The following is a 24,911-nucleotide window of genomic DNA, read 5'->3' on the forward strand; positions in this document are numbered from 1 at the left end:
TGGGCAAAAAATCATTTTGAAGCCCCTGGGAGCCGATCTGGCGTAGTGGTAACATCCATACCTCTCACGCAGAGATCACGAGTTCAATTCTCACTCCCGACATTCTTACAAAAATGGAAGTAAAAGTGACGAACCAGCCGAAATGTGTTGAAAGTCACTATAATAGAGAAAAAAAAATTTTTAAAGCCGATCTTTTTAAAATAAAACGGTTTTACATGATCCAGTTTTCTTCCAGTTTTTTAAAGAGCAATCTTCCAGTTTTTTGAAAAATATTATTGGCAACCATGGCCCTGAGAGATAATTTTTCGGGAGAGAAATTGATTCTCGAGGTTGGATGATGCATTGCATCGAGTTGTGAATTCATTCTATGTTAGAGATGGGCAAATCAGTTCATCATGGTAAGCGGCTCAGAGCCGTTCAGCTCATACAAGTGAGCTGTTTATTTGGAACAGCTCTTGAGCTCAGTTGAATTTTGCAGTTGTCCACACAATTGCATATGAAACGTAATCACCATGGGACATTGCATAGTGTGCATTTTCTTAATAGACGGAAAGCAAAAAATAAACGAATTTAATTTGTAATTGTACAAAAACTAGAACTGATATGAATTCTAATAATATAATACACAACAAATACTGAATGCTGAAATCCAACATAGAAGATGCTTAGGATATGCTGAACTTAAACAACAGAAAAACCAGCAGTAGCCAAAAAAAATGCCTCCAGGAATATTGGCCGAGACAACGTTTTTTGAAAAAACCATCGAGATTTTTTTTTTGCATCCGAGGATATAAAAATAAATCCACTAATAGGTGCAACGAGAAATAATTATTTACGATCACAAAGGTAACAAAAGGACCAGTATCAATCATCAACATTTATGCCGGGTGGTTTTCTGAATTGTTTTGATTCAGCACGCGGAAATAAATGTATGTGTTTCCACAGTAATGTTTAAATAACAATGTAATATATAAAATTTATTTACAAGCATATAATAATGTTTATTATTTTGTTTGGCCATATAAGAAAAATTTAATGATGTAACGAACGATTGAATATCTTCAAAACAAAAACCTTTTTTCCTATCTGGCATCTCTGCTAAAGCTAAAGTACGAAGAGGGATACACGAAAACAAACTGACGTCATGCCATGAAGCGCGGGAGACGAAAAATCCTTTCGCGTCTCGCAATTCACTCTCTGCAGCTTTTGCGATCCACAGCTATGCAGCTCAACAGTTCAACAGCTCAGCAGCTCATCAGCTCAACAGCTCAACAGCTCATCAGTTCAACAGTTCAACAGCTCATCAGCTCAGCAGCTCATCAGCTCAACAGCTCATCAGCTCCAGCTCCGTAATGAGCTGATGAGCTGCGTTTTTTAAGCGGACCTTACACGGTCAACTTTATTGACAATATGATGACATTTGAGAACATAATGACAGCTGAACATGGCCGACGACGCAGAAATCCGGATTTTCTGATTTTCGAGCATCAATATCGTGACATTTCATATAGATGCATGATGTTGACGTTTTACCTCACGGACTTCCAGACTGAGTTGCCAGATATGCAAGCGCACATTTAATTTTTGTTAGTCTTTTTTGCGATTGCAATTAAAATTTATAAACTACTGAAATTGTAGGAATCATAAATGGAAGCTTTTGGTTTGGAAAACCGATACTTTGAATAGCAAAATACGGTACTTTTCACGATACAAATCAAAACTTCAAAGTAAACTGACAATGTGATGGTGAGAGAGTGGATGAAACTTAACAACGTTTTAGGAATTTTTTAACGTTGAACTCGGTCATTCTTTGCGCTAGTGAGCGGGTTGTGTGTTTCTTCACACTCCGCTATAAAATTTGGAGAATGAGAAGATCTGGGGAAATCACAGATGAAAAAACATCATGTGTTAATTCAAGCTACAGTAGAATCCCGATTATCCGCGGAATAGTCGGGCAAACTCACCGCGATTAACGAATATCGCGATGACCCATTAAAGGACAAAAAAATGCAAACACGAAAAGAGATGTTTCAACATAAAAACTATGTTCTATCAATACAAAAATCAATCAACTATCCATCTATAAGGTCGTGTACACCAGTGGCTAAATAATGTAAAAGCCATGACCACAACAAAAGAGCATGGGCCTACCACTCACTAACAAATTCCGGAAAGGCCTATTGATTTACTATGGAACTCGCAGTCACGAATAATCCGCAGGGCGGATCACCCGCTCGCGGATAATCGGGGTTCTACTGTCATAGTCTCATTTATGGAATAAAAACATTTGCTTGCAGATAAAATAACTTGCATATATTTTGGCAAACTAAAATAATCTGGCATCTCTGAAACTGAAAGGAACAGTCTGTATTTGTGAAACGAGTATTATGATGTATTTTTGAGAAGAAAAACCGAATTCTAAAGTGTAAATTATGAATGAAAATTAACTTTTACGAATCAAATTAGTATTCTATGTGAATGCAAATCACTTTTTTTTTCTGCAAGTGGTGAGAAAAACCCCTAACAAAAATTATGTCTGAAATTGACGTTATATTATAATAATACTGTTTAGTAGGAATATCTGAAAATTCAGAGGAAGTAGGTTAAGTTAAGGTTAGGACTACGCGCTTCAACTTATTAAATAATACCAAGTAGATATTTTCATTCAAATTTTACCAATTGAAAATTGCCTTTTAGCCTTCTAATCTGATAGAGAATAGTTTGGATCCCAAACTCGAATGTCGCCACTAGCCATCGCGGATATTTTCGTTGTCTCGGGTTGAGGGCGATATTGACCGTGTAAGGTGGAAAAATATTGATTGAGGTTAGATCAGATGTTGAAAGCCTAGCTGTCACGATATTGAAGACACTTATTGTCAATCCGGTTGATCGTGTAAGGTGCCCATTAGATTGCGAGCCGATCCGAATCCGCTCACTATGATGAAGCGATTCGAATGAACAGCTCATGAGCGGATGGCACATCTCTATTCTATGTACGATTTTTGGTGTGGAAAGTGCCTTTCAGGTCGAAGCAACCTAATTTTGAAGATGGCGTCCAAATTGCGGGACCCTGGTCACCACAGTGCCTTTTTGCATATTATCATTGATTGTGATCGAGCAACTTTTGGCACCCGACGGTGATCTGGTTGGTGGCTATCCCAGAATATTTCCAGGTTGCACTGAATTCCACGGTAATATCAGACACCGAGTCGAACCGCGACAGCGTTCGGAAAAGTTCATCTAAAAAGATTTACTAACTCGGATTCGACACAAGTTCTGTTGATCCCGCAGGTGTATGGGGTGAAATTCTCGATAGTGTTTTGAAAAATTCGAAGGCAGATAGAGATTCATAGCGATTCAACTATCCCAAACAGTCTTTCTAACTTAGCGACAGCCTCATCGGAGGATCTTGAGGTTTTCAGCAAAATATAACTGCTATAGCATTTGTGGTCTGTGATGTCGAATTGCACATCAACAACCTAACTTTTGCTAGATTATCAAGCCCTGCAGTATCTTTAACAAACAGCTCCTTATATCGCGAGAACCACGACGAAAAAGTTATGTGGTTCTCCGCGTCGTACCGGAACTCTTTCACGTTCGATGCCAACCAGTCAAGATGTGCTATCTTCTTCCATGCAATTGTTGTTCTCTACTTACACACGTTTATCTTCGTTCCAGAACCACCTGTTCCTGACAGTTCCGCCAATACCACCACTGAAACAACGAAGTTCGCAGAGACCGCGACAAAACTACCAGATAGCAGTGAAAAACCTTCAAGTGTAAGTAGTATCGTTGAATCTCCGGTCCAAAAAATGGACCTTGACACTTCCCTCAGCTCAGCCACAGTGGCTCCCCTGGAAGCTCATCCGAAGCTGGAAGATAAAGTTCGCGACGAAGCAGTCACACGCGAGGAGCTGCAGCAAATTGTGTTCCGCATCATGAACATCAACAGCCAAACCCGCTTCTCCGAGGCACGTTTCACCATCGATGGGACGGTGCTGGAAAGTGCCCTCAGCGCACTGGAAGCTAAAAATTATAACGAATTTAGCGCCGAAATAATAACGGAGGTGATAAAGGAGTTCTACGAGGGACGCCTTATCGATGCCTGCGGGGGAAGCGCTAGTGCATCGATATCGGACGGCTGGAGTAGCATTCCTTCGAAGAAAGTTAAACCAATCGATATTGAGGAAGTTTTGGAACAGAGTGGCGGGGGAAGTACAGCGATGGAAATTGACACCGAGCAGCTCGGGCTTTGTTCGTCGAAGCCAACGATTAAAGCCTTCAGCTCGAATCGGGTGGCTGCCCTAGATTATCTCATCAATTGCTACTGCAGAGCGAATGAAGAATTGTACAATTATACCAAAATCAAGAAGAATAAAAAGATGTATACGATGGAATTTTTGCCGGAAATAGCAACTATCATAAGCAACATTCGCCAGCAGACGTTAAAGTATGCGATACTGTTGATGAAAAATCGCTTTCAAAATTTTGCACAAATAGAAAATCCGGCCAAGTTAATATTGGAAAAGTCTCCGCTTTTGCAGTTAATGTATGAGAACAAGGTACCGAATTGCTGAGTATAATAAATGTGGTTTATATTAACATATTAACATATATTATTCCGAATTCCAGGTACCATCAGACTTTCTGGCCAGATTAATGGCCGAAGCGTACAAACAGGAGTTCGACTTTGACGAAATATTCACAATCGTGCTAGACGATTTGTATGTCGACATGCAAAACTCGATCTGCAGTGAGAATATTATTGGAGATCCACTGAACCGACTGAAAGAACTCGTAGAGATCAAGGTGAAAAACTCAAGCCCAATTTGTAAGCTTATCGTAAAACATGTTGTGTTCCTACCGAGACTGACCCTAGACAAATACGCTGCCCGGGAAATATCGAAGGTGTCCTTTTTGGCACCGTTCTTATCGCTGTCGGTGTTGCTCGACGAGAATCCGAAATTCGCCACGCATCACTTCCTAGAGAATGTTTGCGATAGAACCCTGGCGGTCTCGTTCCAAACACTGCTCGGAAACACCCGTAAAGTGTTGCATCAAATCTTCCTATCGTTGCTAACCAATCTGGATAGTCGACAAGAGGTGTTGAAATATACTTCGGAGATACTGAAAGCGAATCATAAACGAATCCAGTACAACGCAGACGATCGATTCCTGGCAAAGGATGGATTTATGCTGAATCTGATGTCCGTCCTTCAGCTGCTATCAGTGAAAATAAATATGTCGAAAATAGATCCTCTCTATCCGCATCATCCGGAAGCTTTGATTGAGATTGAAGACGAGACTAAACTGAAATATTCCTCTCAGGAATACAATGACTGGCTGGAATCGTTACGATCCACCAAGAAATGGGAAACACCGAAATTTGTCACCCACTGCTGGTTTCTGACGTTGCACGCGCACCATTTAGGAATCATACCGGCAATTCAGCGCTACAACAAACTGCTGCGAGCCACCAAAGAGCTTCAACGAATGGTCGACGAGCTAAACTCCAGCAAGGGCCAGTGGGAAAACACGCCACTGGGGCGCCGGAACAAGCAGGTGCTCGATCGCTGCCGGAATCAAATAAACAAACTGTCCAAGGCGAAACTTGGTTGCGACATTGCGATCATCGATCCCAACGTGCTCGGTGCGTGTATGCAGTTCTACTCGTCCGTCTGCGAATACATGCTGCATCAGATCGAGAATCGACCGATAGAGGGTCCCTTCGTTAATAAGCAGTCTCCGGCGACGCTGGTTGCGTGCGATAATTTCTGCTCGCTGCCCGAGTGGTACATCGAGGACATCGCAGATTTTATCCTGTTTTGCATGCAGCACAGCATCAGCGCTATCGACTACGTGGATAACTCCATCATCACCTGGATACTGACGCTGGTGTGTGCCCCGCATCTCATCAAGAATCCCTACATCACTGCCAAACTGATAGAGGTTAGTAGGATTTTTTTTGCTGTTTTTCAATTTTACTCTACGGTTGTTTATTCTGGGCTCAATTTTACACGATTAAAATTTGGTTGGGGAAAAAGAAATCCGTTATTTTTGCGTGAAATTCAAAACTTTATTTGAGATGTTTTGGATTGTCCGATATGTACCGTTTTGTTGCATGATTTGTTGCCATTTTGAAGGTCCTGCGACAATCTTCAACAGTTTTTTTTCCCCCTGTTGGGTGTGAACCACCACGTCTATCAATGTTTAACATTTTTCTGTATAAATTATCGCAATTTACATGTTCTGCAAACTTTTTCTATCAAACCCTTTCTCTACGAGTGTCGTCTATAGAAGACATCAGGGAGATACTGCACATCGATCACAACAAGCGCGATATGCATACTTTTCGGCGCAGTGCTCCGTACAGCGGTAGCACTTCGACGGAGCACACTGCCGTAGAGAAAGGGTTAAAAACATGTCAAGTACATGTTAAACGCGAGAAGTTGCACACAAAAATGTTACGAGTAAACTATTACTTTTTTTCAGGAGTCTCCATACAAAAATTTTCATATATTTCAGAAACTATAAAAGATAGAAAGTTATGGTTTCAACAAAAGTTCATATTTCAATAAGATCTGAAACATTGTCGAATAAACTATATTGCTAACTTGACTTATAACAAAAGTAGGATTAGTTATAATTTTTTCAAAGAAACATGAAAAAGTTGTTGGAAAACTATTTCCCTGTAAAAGTGCCCATCTTCTGATGTATGGGATCTTGTTCAAAATTGTAAGGGCTATTCACATTTTTTTTTTGAGAATTTGAAAAAAAAATACGTTTGTGAGAAAAACGAATTTCAATTTTTAAAATATTTTTTTTACAGTGTAATTTTTCTTCTGAAAATTGTTGTTGTTATATTTATGAAAATTCAAACAATTTTCTACATTTTATCCTATGACGAGAATTTTGTAGGTATTAAATTTTTTGAGTTAAAAACAATCACTTCCCTTCAACACAGAAATTAGTCTTTTTTCCATCCAGTTGCACATATCGGTGCAGGGGTAGGAGGTATACAAGAGCATCTAGCGCTTTGGAGGGTGCGCTAAGCATTGTTCCAGTTATTGATAAGCATGCCAGACGTTGTAGTTTAAGGCCACCACACTAGCGAAGCATAAGTTAATCTAGGCTTACAATTGCCGAGTAAATCCAGTGAATCATTCTCGGTTCTAGTCCCCACTTTTTCCAGAATATAGTACTACAAGCCCAGAGCGCAGTCTGGGCTTTAGATATTGCATGGTCCAGTTGGTCGTTCCAATTTAGCTTCTGGTCAAGCATGACACCTAAATATTTATGCTTAACTAGCTGACCCGGCAAACTTCGTCCCGCCCAAAATTAGTTTTTTGTTATCAATACCTTCAAACATTCACGTTTTCTCACTATGAGCAAGTTCATGGGTAAAACCTCCATATGCCTAATTTGGTTTCATTTGCTTGATTAATTCTCGTGTAATGCAGAAATTTGGTTTTAATTGCCCCCCTTTAGAGAGGGGGGGGGGGGGGTGGTGGAGAGTCTAACCATCATAGAAACATTTATTGCATCTTAAAACCTCAATATGCCTAATTTTATTTCATTTGCTTGAATAATTCTCGAGTAATGCAGAAATTTGTATTTCATTTGTATGGCAACCCCCCCCCCCCCTTAGAGAGGAGGGGTGGAGAGTCTAACCACCATAGAAACATTTCTTACACCCTAAACCTCAATGTGCCTAATTTGGTTTCATTTGCTTGATTAGTTTTCGAGTAATGTAAAAATTTGTGTTCCATTTGTATGTTTAAAGAAAAGACAATACTTGTATAGAACAAGTAAATAAATTGGGAAAAAGGGTGGTACCGATTTAATCGGAGAATCGATCCCTGCGCCGTTTAGAAAATCGATCCATCAAGATCGATCTTTTTCTAAAGACCACCCAATCCTAATCAAGGGAGTCGAATGCGCAAATCTTCATTCGCTCGAGCGCAAGCGAGTGTATTCGCGATGACGGTTTCTTCAGGTGCCTTGATTTTGCGTCCGTGTTCGGGTACGTGATTATTATACCACTCCGTTCAGCCGGTAAAGAGGTATTAACGTTCAGAATCTTGCACTCCAACATCACTTTCTCGTTTTTGAAACTTTGAACATACATCTCGGTACAGAAATGAAAGTCGTAGACCTACGTCAATAATGTGTCTGTGATCAGACAAAGACGCCTCTTCCGAAACATGTGTATTTTCTCAGAAATTACAGGACTGCATAGTGTTAGGTCCAGGACTTCTTGTCTAACAGCGTTTGTAAACGTTGGTTCATTGCCTATATTGGCAATGTCAATGTTGTTTGAAGAGAGAAATTCTAATAGACATTATACCTCTGTTGTCCATGTCAGAACTTCCCCAAAAAGTTTGATGAGCGTTAGCATCACAGCCGATTATGAAATCTTTTTTGAAATTATGAAATCTCTGCAGTAATTTACGAACGCCACAATCTCTTGGGGTGCTCCCGTGGCCGAGTGGTTAACGTCACACATTATCATGCCGGGGGTTCGGGTCGGTTCTCGTTCTGGCTGGGGGATTTTTCGTCAAAGTAATTTCTTCTGACTTGCAATGTGATACCGCGTATTCTAGAGCTTGCTACTCCAGAATACATTGAAGGCGTGTTATTCGGCATAGAAATCTAAACTAAGTACTATTAATAAAATTGACGCAAGTAACACCTACGTTGAGAAGGCAAAAGTTCCACTGGGATAGTTAGTGCCATCCAAGGGACAATTTCTTGGGGAGGATCCTCAGGGACGTCGCTAGAAAAATAAGCCGACGCAATTATGTCGGATCTTCTTTTGGCGGTTGGCATCTCAACTCTGATCGCGACGATGTCCCGCTTAATGATCTCTGTTATAGGAAAACATCCATAGCGTCTTTGATAAACCGCCTAGACAGCAAACTCGACGCTGCTTTAGCGTAATGAAGGTTTATTTGCAGAACCTTAGTGTTCTGGATTAGATTTTACCGTGCGTTTGGTACAATTGGGAGAGTTTCTAAGCCTATAGCGGTGGTCGCTGAGTCGGAATCGCTTGGTCTAGGAGCTTCCAGATTGTCAAGCTTCACGGATTTAGAAGAAACCCGTGTAGAATTTTATTTTCACAAAAATCCCTGACGACATCTCTTTGAACTGAGTATTAGTGTGAACATTGTTACAATCTGCTCTCATCCCATCATTTTCCTAACGAAAATGTGTCACCCTTTTAAACTCGAGTCGACCGCGAGGGTTCCCGGAATAAATCGCCACAGAAAACGACTGCAACAGAAACCACCGCTTATAAAATGTGTAGTAGGCTATAAATATTGTGGCGCGGTATTGTATTTCAAAACAAGAATTAACCGGGCAAACGTATCGCCCCAGGCAAACGTAACGCCCCGGGCAGACGTATACCGTCCGACGCTCGCTAGAGCTCGGTCGGACATTGCTAAAGGATCGTATCCTATGTTTCAAACTAACCGGGCAATCAGTGGATCCCAGGTTTGCGTGCGAGACACCGCCGCTTCCGACGGCGGGTCGGCGGTGGACTCGGATTGCGTCATCTTGGCGGCATGGGCCGCCTCGATTCCTTATCCTCGCCAAATGGGGACTTCGTCCCCATTACATTGTCCTCAGAATAAATTTCGAAAAACGAGAACAAGAGAATAAATTTATAATAGAAATGTGAGGCACATGATGTTTTTCCCGCGCCAAATATTTCTAGCCTACTACACTTTTTCTAAGCGGTTGTTTCTGTTGCAGTTGTTTACTGTGGCGATTTATTCCGGTCACCGACCGCGAGTAATTGGTTTCCTATTTTATTAACCATATAACCGAGCCTATAAAAATAAACGATTTAATAAAAAAATCTCTTTGAACTTTGTGTGGAACCACGAATTTGGCACCACTAGTTCCAGAAGCTACCGGGCTGATTCCGAGCTGATGGAACCGGCGTAATAACCATGGAAAACAACTATTACAACCACCCTCCTTATAGGGGCTTTAGACCCATTGCACTGGTTTTCAGTATTGCACAACATTGTCGTATGTGGCCCATTCCTCATCCCCAGTCATCCCCGTTTAAAAAGCGATTTCATTCCGTTTGGCCAAGGCAGATTTCGACTATTCGGGAGGGGTGGCATGTTTGATGTGTACATATCACGCAAAATGATCTCAAGGATGCTTCTATCAGTCGATAGCTTTTTAATATTTCAACGAGATGCAAAGGAAAATTGTGAATGTTCGATGTCCAAGAGCGGCATTGCTGTCATCTTTTAACGGAAGCAATGCTCTGAAAACACAAACCATAGATGCTTAGCCGAATGACATTTCCATAATTATAGATTGATTGATTTGTTTTCAATACAGAGTCTTTAAACTATAAAGTTCTTTCACGTCTAGCATGGGAAAATGCTGATTAGGAGATACTCGATGGAATGTACTGAGATTGATGTAACAATCATTCGCATAGATAATTTTGTCACATGAAAAATTATACCTCTTTGTACATAAAACAGATCGAAAAAAACACGAATGTGAACTATGCACACTTTGCACCAAACAACAGACCCTAGAAGAGTGATTGTCTTGAAATGGACACGCAATATCTGCAATGAAGCAGAATCAAATACATATTTAAAGAATTAATTTTAAAATAATCAAATTTATTTTAAAAATATTAAATCTATTTTTCTAAACAAAAAAAATCTTATTGAACTAAAATTAACATATTTAAAAAATGAAATTCTTCGCAAGTGCTCTCTGCTCTCTTGGGTTCGCTTGTATTATCTGCTGCAGTAACTCCTTTGCTTTGGCCTATCATCTGTGAGGAGTGAATAATAGTGTTACAAATTTGCAAATCATATATCTCTGAAATAAATACTCACGTCATATTTCATCAGTGCTATAGGCAAACCAGTAGGTCCAAACTATGGACAGGAGATTCATTTTGGAAGCTCACAAATACTCAAAAAAACGAAAGAAAAAAAAATTAATAAAATTATCAACAGAAAAACAAAACAACAAAAATTTTCATAAAATAGGTTATTGTAAATATATCATGACATATGTAACAAAAACGGCAACAAAGTAAAGCTGAAAAATACACAGAAAACAATTTAAAAACACTACAATGAAAACAAAAACAATCATCCACAAAATGAAACAACTCGAACCATAATTCAGAATTCTTAGTAAATTAACACAATAAAAGAAATCACTATAGGAATACATCAAACTACGATAAAAGCAAAAACATCATTATAAGGAATCATTCGAAGTCAACGAAGAAAAAATCTAAAACCATGATACAGAATCTGAGTAAAAACCGCAACAGAATACAGAACATACAGAACAAAACAGAAATAGAAATATATAACTGAATGCAACAAACGAACAAAAACAAAGACTACAATAACAACTCACAACAATAACCAAAAACCATAACATAAAATTGATTCCGCTACCTCGCCTATTATTAATAGTATGGATTCAAAACGACAACGATTGATAAAACTTACCCCTTTTGTTGCTTTCAGTCGTTGGTTTTCCTGCCGCAGTCTAATATTCTCTGCTTGCTCCTTCCGAAGGTCTCTCTCAGCCTTCATCCTCTGGAACACCGTAATCTCCATCTCCGTCCAGTCCTCCAATGGCTCCCAGTCGAACAAATCCTCGTCATCATCAACGAGAATCGGTTCACTGGGGACTAGAGGCGGAGGAACTTCATCTTCAATCATTGGCTGCTTCCGCTGTATTTGGTTTGGCTTTGAAATTGGCTGCAAAAAAGTGTTTTGTTAGTACCATACAACACGCTCAGAAATGATTTTTGTTACCTTGATTAAAGATCCTTTTCCACTTGATTCCCCATGAACTCCGGGTTCTCGGTTGGCCCAAGAGCGTTTTGGAACCAACGACCCGGTGGGAATCTTCGATGTGAAGGCCGCTCGCTGCATCTTGAATGGTGATGGGATTTATACTTGCTTCAATCTTCACAGTATAAACCTCAGTGGTAAAAATCATTGCACAAACAAAAAGCTTGCTTAGATTGAATTAGAGATTTGGAAATGAAATCGGGTCTTCATTGCTTTTTTGTCACCATGACATTGTATGTTATGAAATGTGTGAGATGGTTTTGTTGAGATTCTGGTGATGGTATGAAAATTAAGTTATTAGTTATTACCTAGTTTTAAGCTATTCATGAGTTCTTTTTTCAGCTTAATTAAGCATACTGGAATTAATCCGCAATGAGAAATTAATTTCTGCCAACTGAATGAAATGAAGGTAGCAAGAATCTTCATTGGAACTGCGATAGTGCTTATACGGTTTTCCGAAGAACTATCTCAAAACGGCATTTAACCATATCGCTCGGAATGAAGATTTATTCGATGAAGGAGGAATCAACGGAATGGAAGAGCCAAAGAGACGTTGTTCTTGGCGAATACTTCTAGGGGAAAATAACAGTTGTGAGGTGTTTATTAAGTGTTATTTTAAAGAGACATGATGATTATGTCGCGCATGTTTTGGTGTCCCATCTGGAAACCTGATTGCTCTTCCAAAAGTGTTCCGATGCGTTCCGAACTTAAAATTAAAATTGATTTTTCTCAAAAACGTTTTTTTTAAAATTTCCAAATATATATATATGAATAGCCCTTACAATTTCCAACAAGTCGTCTATACATCGGAAGATGGGCACTTTTACAGGGAAAATGTTTCTCGAACAACAACTTTTTCATGTTTTCTTTGAAAAAAATACAGCTAACCCTAATTTTGTTTGAAGTCAAGATAGCGATATACTGTATTCGACAAAGTTTAAGATCTTGTTAAAATATAAACTTTTGTCGAAGACATAAACTTTCTAGCTTTTCTAGTTTTAGGAATATAAGTATGAAGACTCCTGAAAAAAATAATGGTTTGCTCGTAACACTTTTGTGTGTAAATCCTCACGTTTGACATGTTCTTGACATGTTTCTAAATAGACAAAAGTTAGCAGAGCATGTAAATTGCTATAATTTATACATAAAAATGTTACGAATTAAACATTAATAGTATTTTTTTCAAAGAAAAAAAATTAGAAAGTTGTTGTTCGAATCCATCGTCCGATGTATGATAAACTTGTTGGAAATTTCAAGGGCTATTTATATCCATTTTTTTCAGAATTTTAAAAGCATGTTTTCCAGAAAAATTAATTTTAATTTCCAAAATATTTTCTTAATGAAATTTTTTTCCAAAAAATTTCCGGAAAAAAAGTTGAAAAAATTCAAAATTAAAAAAAAACCTACAAAAAATCCATCAGACTAACAAAATTTTAGTCAAAGAATGGAATGTAGGAAATTATTTTGGTTTTCATTAAAAATTATCAAAGTTTTTTTTGGAAAAAAAAATTATAGAAAAAAAATTGAAAATTAAAATTCATTTTTCTCGAAAACATATTCTTTTAAAATTCTGAAAAAAATTTGTAATAAATAGCCCTTAAAATTTCCAACAAGTTTTCCATACATCGGACGATGTATGGAAAAAAAACAAGGAATTACATAGAAAGAAGTTTTTCGAACAACAACTTTTTCATTATTTTTCTTTGAAAAAATACTATTAATGTTGAATTTGTAACATTTTTATGTATAAATTATCGCAACTCACATGCTCTGCTAACTTTTGTCTATTTAGAAACATGTTAAACGTGAGGGTTTACACACAAAAATGTAACGAGCAAAAAACTATTTTTTTCAGGAGTCTTCATACAAAAATGACTTATATTCCAAAAACAAGAAAAGATAGAAAGTTGATGTCTTCGACAAAAGTTTATATTTTAACAAGATCTAAAACTTTGTCGAATACAGTATATCGGTATCTTGACTTTAAACAAAATTAAGTTTAGTTGTATTTTTTTTTAAAGAAAACATGAAAAAGTTGTTCGAAAAACTTTTTCCATATAAATGTGCCCACCATTCGATGTATGAAAAACTTGTTGGAAATTTTAAGAGCTATTTATATCAATTTTTTTACTGAATTTTAAAAGAATATGTTTTCGAGAAAAATGAATTTTGAAATTTCCAACAAGTTTTCATACATCGGACGATGGGCACATTTACATGGAAAAAAGTTTTTCGAACAACAACTTTCTAATTTTTTTTTTCTTTGAAAAAATACTATTGTTTGATTTGTAACATTTTTATGTATAAATTATCGCAATTTACATGCTCTGCTAACTTTTGTCTATTTAGAAACATGTCAAACGTGAGGATTTACACACAAAAATGTAACGAGCAAAACATTATTTTTTTCAGGAGTCTTCATATAAAAATTACTTATATTCCAAAAACTAAAAAAGATAGCAAGTTGATGTCTTCGACAAAAGAAAAAAAATTGACTTTTTTCCAAAAAGTAGTCTAATTCTTTTTCGAATATTTCAAGTTTGCATAGTTGCTTATATGACCCATGTCTTTACACCCACAACGTTTCACTACTATCTGAGATGCTGCTGCCAACTCCTAAGACGAGTTGGCATGAAATTCGTTAGCTTTTTAATATTTCAACGAGATGCTAAAAAAAATTGTGAATGTTCGATGCCCAAGAGCGGCATTGCTGTCATCTTGGATACCCAACTTTTAACGGAAGCAATGCTCTGGAAAACACAAACCATAGATGCTTAGCCGAATGACATTTCCATAATTATAGATTGATTGATTTGTTTTCAATACAGAGTCTTTAAACTATAAAGTTCTTTCACGTCTAGCATGGGAAAATGCTGATTAGGAGATACTCGATGGAATGCACTGAGATTGATGTAACAATCATTCGCATAGATAATTTTGTCACATGAAAAATTATACCTCTTTGTACATAAAACAGATCGAAAAAAACACGAATGTGAACTATGCACACTTTGCACCAAACAACAGACCCTAGAAGAGTGATTGTCTTGAAATGGACACGCAATATCTGCAATGAAGCAGAATCAAATACATATTTAAAGAATTAATTTTAAAATAATCAAATTTATTTTAAAAATATTAAATCTATTTTTCTAAACAAAAAAAATCTTATTGAACTAAAATTAACATATTTAAAAAATGAAATTCTTCGCAAGTGCTCTCTGCTCTCTTGGGTTCGCTTGTATTATCTGCTGCAGTAACTCCTTTGCTTTGGCCTATCATCTGTGAGGAGTGAATAATAGTGTTACAAATTTGCAAATCATATATCTCTGAAATAAATACTCACGTCATATTTCATCAGTGCTATAGGCAAACCAGTAGGTCCAAACTATGGACAGGAGATTCATTTTGGAAGCTCACAAATACTCAAAAAAACGAAAGAAAAAAAAATTAATAAAATTATCAACAGAAAAACAAAACAACAAAAATTTTCATAAAATAGGTTATTGTAAATATATCATGACATATGTAACAAAAACGGCAACAAAGTAAAGCTGAAAAATACACAGAAAACAATTTAAAAACACTACAATGAAAACAAAAACAATCATCCACAAAATGAAACAACTCGAACCATAATTCAGAATTCTTAGTAAATTAACACAATAAAAGAAATCACTATAGGAAAACATCAAACTACGATAAAAGCAAAAACATCATTATAAGGAATCATTCGAAGTCAACGAAGAAAAAATCTAAAACCATGATACAGAATCTGAGTAAAAACCGCAACAGAATACAGAACATACAGAACAAAACAGAAATAGAAATATATAACTGAATGCAACAAACGAACAAAAACAAAGACTACAATAACAACTCACAACAATAACCAAAAACCATAACATAAAATTGATTCCGCTACCTCGCCTATTATTAATAGTATGGATTCAAAACGACAACGATTGATAAAACTTACCCCTTTTGTTGCTTTCAGTCGTTGGTTTTCCTGCCGCAGTCTAATATTCTCTGCTTGCTCCTTCCGAAGGTCTCTCTCAGCCTTCATCCTCTGGAACACCGCAGCCTCCATCTCCGTCCAGTCCTCCAATGGCTCCCAGTCGAACAAATCCTCGTCATCTTCAACGAGAATCGGTTCACTGGGGACTAGAGGCGGAGGAACTTCATCTTCAATCATTGGCTGCTTCCGCTGTATTTGGTTTGGCTTTGAAATTGGCTACAAAAAAGTGTTTTGTTAGTATCATACAACACGCTCAGAAATGATTTTTGTTACCTTGATTAAAGATCCTTTTCCACTTGATTCCCCATGAACTCCGGGTTCTCGGTTGGCCCAAGAGCGTTTTGGAACCAACGACCCGGTGGGAATCTTCGATGTGAAGGCCGCTCGCTGCATCTTGAATGGTGATGGGATTTATACTTGCTTCAATCTTCACAGTATAAACCTCAGTGGTAAAAATCATTGCACAAACAAAAAGCTTGCTTAGATTGAATTAGAGATTTGGAAATGAAATCGGGTCTTCATTGCTTTTTTGTCACCATGACATTGTATGTTATGAAATGTGTGAGATGGTTTTGTTGAGATTCTGGTGATGGTATGAAAATTAAGTTATTAGTTATTACCTAGTTTTAAGCTATTCATGAGTTCTTTTTTCAGCTTAATTAAGCATACTGGAATTAATCCGCAATGAGAAATTAATTTCTGCCAACTGAATGAAATGAAGGTAGCAAGAATCTTCATTGGAACTGCGATAGTGCTTATACGGTTTTCCGAAGAACTATCTCAAAACGGCATTTAACCATATCGCTCGGAATGAAGATTTATTCGATGAAGGAGGAATCAACGGAATGGAAGAGCCAAAGAGACGTTGTTCTTGGCGAATACTTCTAGGGGAAAATAACAGTTGTGAGGTGTTTATTAAGTGTTATTTTAAAGAGACATGATGATTATGTCGCGCATGTTTTGGTGTCCCATCTGGAAACCTGATTGCTCTTCCAAAAGTGTTCCGATGCGTTCCGAACTTAAAATTAAAATTGATTTTTCTCAAAAACGTTTTTTTTTTAAATTCCCAAAAATATATATATGAATAGCCCTTACAATTTCCAACAAGTCGTCTATACATCGGAAGATAGGCACTTTTACAGGGAAAATGTTTCTCGAACAACAACTTTTTCATGTTTTCTTTGAAAAAAATACAGCTAACCCTAATTTTGTTTGAAGTCAAGATAGCGATATACTGTATTTGACAAAGTTTAAGATCTTGTTAAAATATAAACTTTTGTCGAAGACATAAACTTTCTAGCTTTTCTAGTTTTAGGAATATAAGTATGAAGACTCCTGAAAAAAATAATGGTTTGCTCGTAACACTTTTGTGTGTAAATCCTCACGTTTGACATGTTCTTGACATGTTTCTAAATAGACAAAAGTTAGCAGAGCATGTAAATTGCTATAATTTATACATAAAAATGTTACGAATTAAACATTAATAGTATTTTTTTCAAAGAAAAAAAATTAGAAAGTTGTTCGAAAAACTTTTTTCCATGTAAATGTGCCCATCGTCCGATGTATGATAAACTTGTTGGAAATTTCAAGGGCTATTTATATCCATTTTTTTCAGAATTTTAAAAGCATGTTTTCCAGAAAAATTAATTTTAATTTCCAAAATATTTTTTTAATGAAATTTTTTTCCAAAAAATTTCCGGAAAAAAAGTTGAAAAAATTCAAAATTAAAAAAAAAACCTACAAAAAATCCATCAGACTAACAAAATTTTAGTCAAAGAATGGAATGTAGGAAATTATTTTGGTTTTCATTAAAAATTATCAAAGTTTTTTTTGGAAAAAAAATTATAGAAAAAAAATTGAAAATTAAAATTCATTTTTCTCGAAAACATATTCTTTTAAAATTCTGAAAAAAAATTGTAATAAATAGCCCTTAAAATTTCCAACAAGTTTTCCATACATCGGACGATGTATGGAAAAAAAACAAGGAATTACATAGAAAGAAGTTTTTCGAACAACAACTTTTTCATTATTTTTCTTTGAAAAAATACTATTAATGTTGAATTTGTAACATTTTTATGTATAAATTATCGCAACTCACATGCTCTGCTAACTTTTGTCTATTTAGAAACATGTTAAACGTGAGGGTTTACACACAAAAATGTAACGAACAAAAAACTATTTTTTTCAGGAGTCTTCATACAAAAATGACTTATATTCCAAAAACAAGAAAAGATAGAAAGTTGATGTCTTCGACAAAAGTTTATATTTTAACAAGATCTAAAACTTTGTCGAATACAGTATATCGGTATCTTGACTTTAAACAAAATTAAGTTTAGTTGTATTTTTTTTTAAAGAAAACATGAAAAAGTTGTTCGAAAAACTTTTTCCATATAAATGTGCCCACCATTCGATGTATGAAAAACTTGTTGGAAATTTTAAGAGCTATTTATATCAATTTTTTTACTGAATTTTAAAAGAATATGTTTTCGAGAAAAATTAATTTTGAAATTTCCAACAAGTTTTTCATACATCGAACGATGGGCACATTTACATGGAAAAAAGTTTTTCGAACAACAACTTTCTAATTTTTTTTTTCTTTGAAAAAATACTATTGTTTGATTTGTAACATTTTTATGTATAAATTATCGCAATTTACATGCTCTGCTAACTTTTGTCTATTTAGAAACATGTCAAACGTGAGGATTTACACACAAAAATGTAACGAGCAAAACATTATTTTTTTCAGGAGTCTTCATATAAAAATTACTTATATTCCAAAAACTAAAAAAGATAGCAAGTTGATGTCTTCGACAAAAGAAAAAAAATTGACTTTTTTCCAAAAAGTAGTCTAATTCTTTTTCGAATATTTCAAGTTTGCATAGTTGCTTATATGACCCATGTCTTTACACCCACAACGTTTCACTACTATCTGAGATGCTGCTGCCAACTCCTAAGACGAGTTGGCATGAAATTCGTTAGCTTTTTAATATTTCAACGAGATGCTAAAAAAAATTGTGAATGTTCGATGCCCAAGAGCGGCATTGCTGTCATCTTGAATACCCACCTTTTAACGGAAGCAATGCTCTGGAAAACACAAACCATAGATGCTTAGCCGAATGACATTTCCATAATTATAGATTGATTGATTTGTTTTCAATACAGAGTCTTTAAACTATAAAGTTCTTTCACGTCTAGCATGGGAAAATGCTGATTAGGAGATACTCGATGGAGAATGCACTGAGATTGATGTAACAATCATTCGCATAGATAATTTTGTCACATGAAAAATTATACCTCTTTGTACATAAAACAGATCGAAAAAAACACGAATGTGAACTATGCACACTTTGCACCAAACAACAGACCCTAGAAGAGTGATTGTCTTGAAATGGACACGCAATATCTGCAATGAAGCAGAATCAAATACATATTTAAAGAATTAATTTTAAAATAATCAAATTTATTTTAAAAATATTAAATCTATTTTTCTAAACAAAAAAAATCTTATTGAACTAAAATTAACATATTTAAAAAATGAAATTCTTCGCAAGTGCTCTCTGCTCTCTTGGGTTCGCTTGTATTATCTGCTGCAGTAACTCCTTTGCTTTGGCCTATCATCTGTGAGGAGTGAATAATAGTGTTACAAATTTGCAAATCATATATCTCTGAAATAAATACTCACGTCATATTTCATCAGTGCTATAGGCAAACCAGTAGGTCCAAACTATGGACAGGAGATTCATTTTGGAAGCTCACAAATACTCAAAAAAACGAAAGAAAAAAAAATTAATAAAATTATCAACAGAAAAACAAAACAACAAAAATTTTCATAAAATAGGTTATTGTAAATATATCATGACATATGTAACAAAAACGGCAACAAAGTAAAGCTGAAAAATACACAGAAAACAATTTAAAAACACTACAATGAAAACAAAAACAATCATCCACAAAATGAAACAACTCGAACCATAATTCAGAATTCTTAGTAAATTAACACAATAAAAGAAATCACTATAGGAATACATCAAACTACGATAAAAGCAAAAACATCATTATAAGGAATCATTCGAAGTCAACGAAGAAAAAATCTAAAACCATGATACAGAATCTGAGTAAAAACCGCAACAGAATACAGAACATACAGAACAAAACAGAAATAGAAATATATAACTGAATGCAACAAACGAACAAAAACAAAGACTACAATAACAACTCACAACAATAACCAAAAACCATAACATAAAATTGATTCCGCTACCTCGCCTATTATTAATAGTATGGATTCAAAACGACAACGATTGATAAAACTTACCCCTTTTGTTGCTTTCAGTCGTTGGTTTTCCTGCCGCAGTCTAATATTCTCTGCTTGCTCCTTCCGAAGGTCTCTCTCAGCCTTCATCCTCTGGAACACCGTAATCTCCATCTCCGTCCAGTCCTCCAATGGCTCCCAGTCGAACAAATCCTCGTCATCATCAACGAGAATCGGTTCACTGGGGACTAGAGGCGGAGGAACTTCATCTTCAATCATTGGCTGCTTCCGCTGTATTTGGTTTGGCTTTGAAATTGGCTGCAAAAAAGTGTTTTGTTAGTACCATACAACACGCTCAGAAATGATTTTTGTTACCTTGATTAAAGATCCTTTTCCACTTGATTCCCCATGAACTCCGGGTTCTCGGTTGGCCCAAGAGCGTTTTGGAACCAACGACCCGGTGGGAATCTTCGATGTGAAGGCCGCTCGCTGCATCTTGAATGGTGATGGGATTTATACTTGCTTCAATCTTCACAGTATAAACCTCAGTGGTAAAAATCATTGCACAAACAAAAAGCTTGCTTAGATTGAATTAGAGATTTGGAAATGAAATCGGGTCTTCATTGCTTTTTTGTCACCATGACATTGTATGTTATGAAATGTGTGAGATGGTTTTGTTGAGATTCTGGTGATGGTATGAAAATTAAGTTATTAGTTATTGCCTAGTTTTAAGCTATTCATGAGTTCTTTTTTCAGCTTAATTAAGCATACTGGAATTAATCCGCAATGAGAAATTAATTTCTGCCAACTGAATGAAATGAAGGTAGCAAGAATCTTCATTGGAACTGCGATGGTGCTTATACGGTTTTCCGAAGAACTATCTCAAAACGGCATTTAACCATATCGCTCGGAATGAAGATTTATTCGATGAAGGAGGAATCAACGGAATGGAAGAGCCAAAGAGACGTTGTTCTTGGCGAATACTTCTAGGGGAAAATAACAGTTGTGAGGTGTTTATTAAGTGTTATTTTAAAGAGACATGATGATTATGTCGCGCATGTTTTGGTGTCCCATCTGGAAACCTGATTGCTCTTCCAAAAGTGTTCCGATGCGTTCCGAACTTAAAATTAAAATTGATTTTTCTCAAAAACGTTTTTTTTTAAATTCCCAAAAATATATATATGAATAGCCCTTACAATTTCCAACAAGTCGTCTATACATCGGAAGATGGGCACTTTTACAGGGAAAATGTTTCTCGAACAACTTTTTCATGTTTTCTTTGAAAAAAATACAGCTAACCCTAATTTTGTTTGAAGTCAAGATAGCGATATACTGTATTCGACAAAGTTTAAGATCTTGTTAAAATATAAACTTTTGTCGAAGACATAAACTTTCTAGCTTTTCTAGTTTTAGGAATATAAGTATGAAGACTCCTGAAAAAAATAATGGTTTGCTCGTAACACTTTTGTGTGTAAATCCTCACGTTTGACATGTTCTTGACATGTTTCTAAATAGACAAAAGTTAGCAGAGCATGTAAATTGCTATAATTTATACATAAAAATGTTACGAATTAAACATTAATAGTATTTTTTTCAAAGAAAAAAAATTAGAAAGTTGTTGTTCGAAAAACATTTTTCCATGTAAATGTGCCCATCGTCCGATGTATGAAAAACTTGTTGGAAATTTCAAGGGCTATTTATATCCATTTTTTTCAGAATTTTAAAAGCATGTTTTCCAGAAAAATTAATTTTAATTTCCAAAATATTTTTTTAATGAAATTTTTTTCCAAAAAATTTCCGGAAAAAAAGTTGAAAAAATTCAAAATTAAAAAAAAACCTACAAAAAATCCATCAGACTAACAAAATTTTAGTCAAAGAATGGAATGTAGGAAATTATTTTGGTTTTCATTAAAAATTATCAAAGTTTTTTTTGGAAAAAAAATTATAGAAAAAAAATTGAAAATTAAAATTCATTTTTCTCGAAAACATATTCTTTTAAAATTCTGAAAAAAATTTGTAATAAATAGCCCTTAAAATTTCCAACAAGTTTTCCATACATCGGACGATGTATGGAAAAAAAACAAGGAATTACATAGAAAGAAGTTTTTCGAACAACAACTTTTTCATTATTTTTCTTTGAAAAAATACTATTAATGTTGAATTTGTAACATTTTTATGTATAAATTATCGCAACTCACATGCTCTGCTAACTTTTGTCTATTTAGAAACATGTTAAACGTGAGGGTTTACACACAAAAATGTAACGAGCAAAAAACTATTTTTTTCAGGAGTCTTCATACAAAAATGACTTATATTCCAAAAACAAGAAAAGATAGAAAGTTGATGTCTTCGACAAAAGTTTATATTTTAACAAGATCTAAAACTTTGTCGAATACAGTATATCGGTATCTTGACTTTAAACAAAATTAAGTTTAGTTGTATTTTTTTTTAAAGAAAACATGAAAAAGTTGTTCGAAAAACTTTTTCCATATAAATGTGCCCACCATTCGATGTATGAAAAACTTGTTGGAAATTTTAAGAGCTATTTATATCAATTTTTTTACTGAATTTTAAAAGAATATGTTTTCGAGAAAAATGAATTTTGAAATTTCCAACAAGTTTTTCATACATCGGACGATGGGCACATTTACATGGAAAAAAGTTTTTCGAACAACAACTTTCTAATTTTTTTTTTCTTTGAAAAAATACTATTGTTTGATTTGTAACATTTTTATGTATAAATTATCGCAATTTACATGCTCTGCTAACTTTTGTCTATTTAGAAACATGTCAAACGTGAGGATTTACACACAAAAATGTAACGAGCAAAACATTATTTTTTTCAGGAGTCTTCATATAAAAATTACTTATATTCCAAAAACTAAAAAAGATAGCAAGTTGATGTCTTCGACAAAAGAAAAAAAATTGACTTTTTTCCAAAAAGTAGTCTAATTCTTTTTCGAATATTTCAAGTTTGCATAGTTGCTTATATGACCCATGTCTTTACACCCACAACGTTTCACTACTATCTGAGATGCTGCTGCCAACTCCTAAGACGAGTTGGCATGAAATTCGTTAGCTTTTTAATATTTCAACGAGATGCTAAAAAAAATTGTGAATGTTCGATGCCCAAGAGCGGCATTGCTGTCATCTTGGATACCCAACTTTTAACGGAAGCAATGCTCTGGAAAACACAAACCATAGATGCTTAGCCGAATGACATTTCCATAATTATAGATTGATTGATTTGTTTTCAATACAGAGTCTTTAAACTATAAAGTTCTTTCACGTCTAGCATGGGAAAATGCTGATTAGGAGATACTCGATGGAATGCACTGAGATTGATGTAACAATCATTCGCATAGATAATTTTGTCACATGAAAAATTATACCTCTTTGTACATAAAACAGATCGAAAAAAACACGAATGTGAACTATGCACACTTTGCACCAAACAACAGACCCTAGAAGAGTGATTGTCTTGAAATGGACACGCAATATCTGCAATGAAGCAGAATCAAATACATATTTAAAGAATTAATTTTAAAATAATCAAATTTATTTTAAAAATATTAAATCTATTTTTCTAAACAAAAAAAATCTTATTGAACTAAAATTAACATATTTAAAAAATGAAATTCTTCGCAAGTGCTCTCTGCTCTCTTGGGTTCGCTTGTATTATCTGCTGCAGTAACTCCTTTGCTTTGGCCTATCATCTGTGAGGAGTGAATAATAGTGTTACAAATTTGCAAATCATATATCTCTGAAATAAATACTCACGTCATATTTCATCAGTGCTATAGGCAAACCAGTAGGTCCAAACTATGGACAGGAGATTCATTTTGGAAGCTCACAAATACTCAAAAAAACGAAAGAAAAAAAAATTAATAAAATTATCAACAGAAAAACAAAACAACAAAAATTTTCATAAAATAGGTTATTGTAAATATATCATGACATATGTAACAAAAACGGCAACAAAGTAAAGCTGAAAAATACATAGAAAACAATTTAAAAACACTACAATGAAAACAAAAACAATCATCCACAAAATGAAACAACTCGAACCATAATTCAGAATTCTTAGTAAATTAACACAATAAAAGAAATCACTATAGGAAAACATCAAACTACGATAAAAGCAAAAACATCATTATAAGGAATCATTCGAAGTCAACGAAGAAAAAATCTAAAACCATGATACAGAATCTGAGTAAAAACCGCAACAGAATACAGAACATACAGAACAAAACAGAAATAGAAATATATAACTGAATGCAACAAACGAACAAAAACAAAGACTACAATAACAACTCACAACAATAACCAAAAACCATAACATAAAATTGATTCCGCTACCTCGCCTATTATTAATAGTATGGATTCAAAACGACAACGATTGATAAAACTTACCCCTTTTGTTGCTTTCAGTCGTTGGTTTTCCTGCCGCAGTCTAATATTCTCTGCTTGCTCCTTCCGAAGGTCTCTCTCAGCCTTCATCCTCTGGAACACCGTAATCTCCATCTCCGTCCAGTCCTCCAATGGCTCCCAGTCGAACAAATCCTCGTCATCATCAACGAGAATCGGTTCACTGGGGACTAGAGGCGGAGGAACTTCATCTTCAATCATTGGCTGCTTCCGCTGTATTTGGTTTGGCTTTGAAATTGGCTGCAAAAAAGTGTTTTGTTAGTACCATACAACACGCTCAGAAATGATTTTTGTTACCTTGATTAAAGATCCTTTTCCACTTGATTCCCCATGAACTCCGGGTTCTCGG

The 24,911-nt window shown here is 35.3% G+C and overlaps 1 protein-coding gene across 1 annotated transcript in view; it reads left to right on the top strand.

Moving 5' to 3' along the window:
- LOC129774189 (ubiquitin conjugation factor E4 B) overlaps positions 1 to 24,911 on the top strand; it is a 116,558-nt gene that overhangs the window by 22,488 nt on the left and 69,159 nt on the right. The window contains exons 2-3 of the mRNA XM_055777893.1: positions 3,679 to 4,562; positions 4,633 to 5,949. Of these exons, the coding sequence (XP_055633868.1) occupies positions 3,679 to 4,562; positions 4,633 to 5,949 (2,201 nt within the window). The remainder of the gene's footprint in view (positions 1 to 3,678; positions 4,563 to 4,632; positions 5,950 to 24,911) is intronic.

The sequence above is a fragment of the Toxorhynchites rutilus genome, chromosome 3 (genome assembly GCF_029784135.1).
Source record: "Toxorhynchites rutilus septentrionalis strain SRP chromosome 3, ASM2978413v1, whole genome shotgun sequence".
NCBI classification, from domain to species: Eukaryota; Metazoa; Arthropoda; class Insecta; order Diptera; family Culicidae; genus Toxorhynchites; species Toxorhynchites rutilus.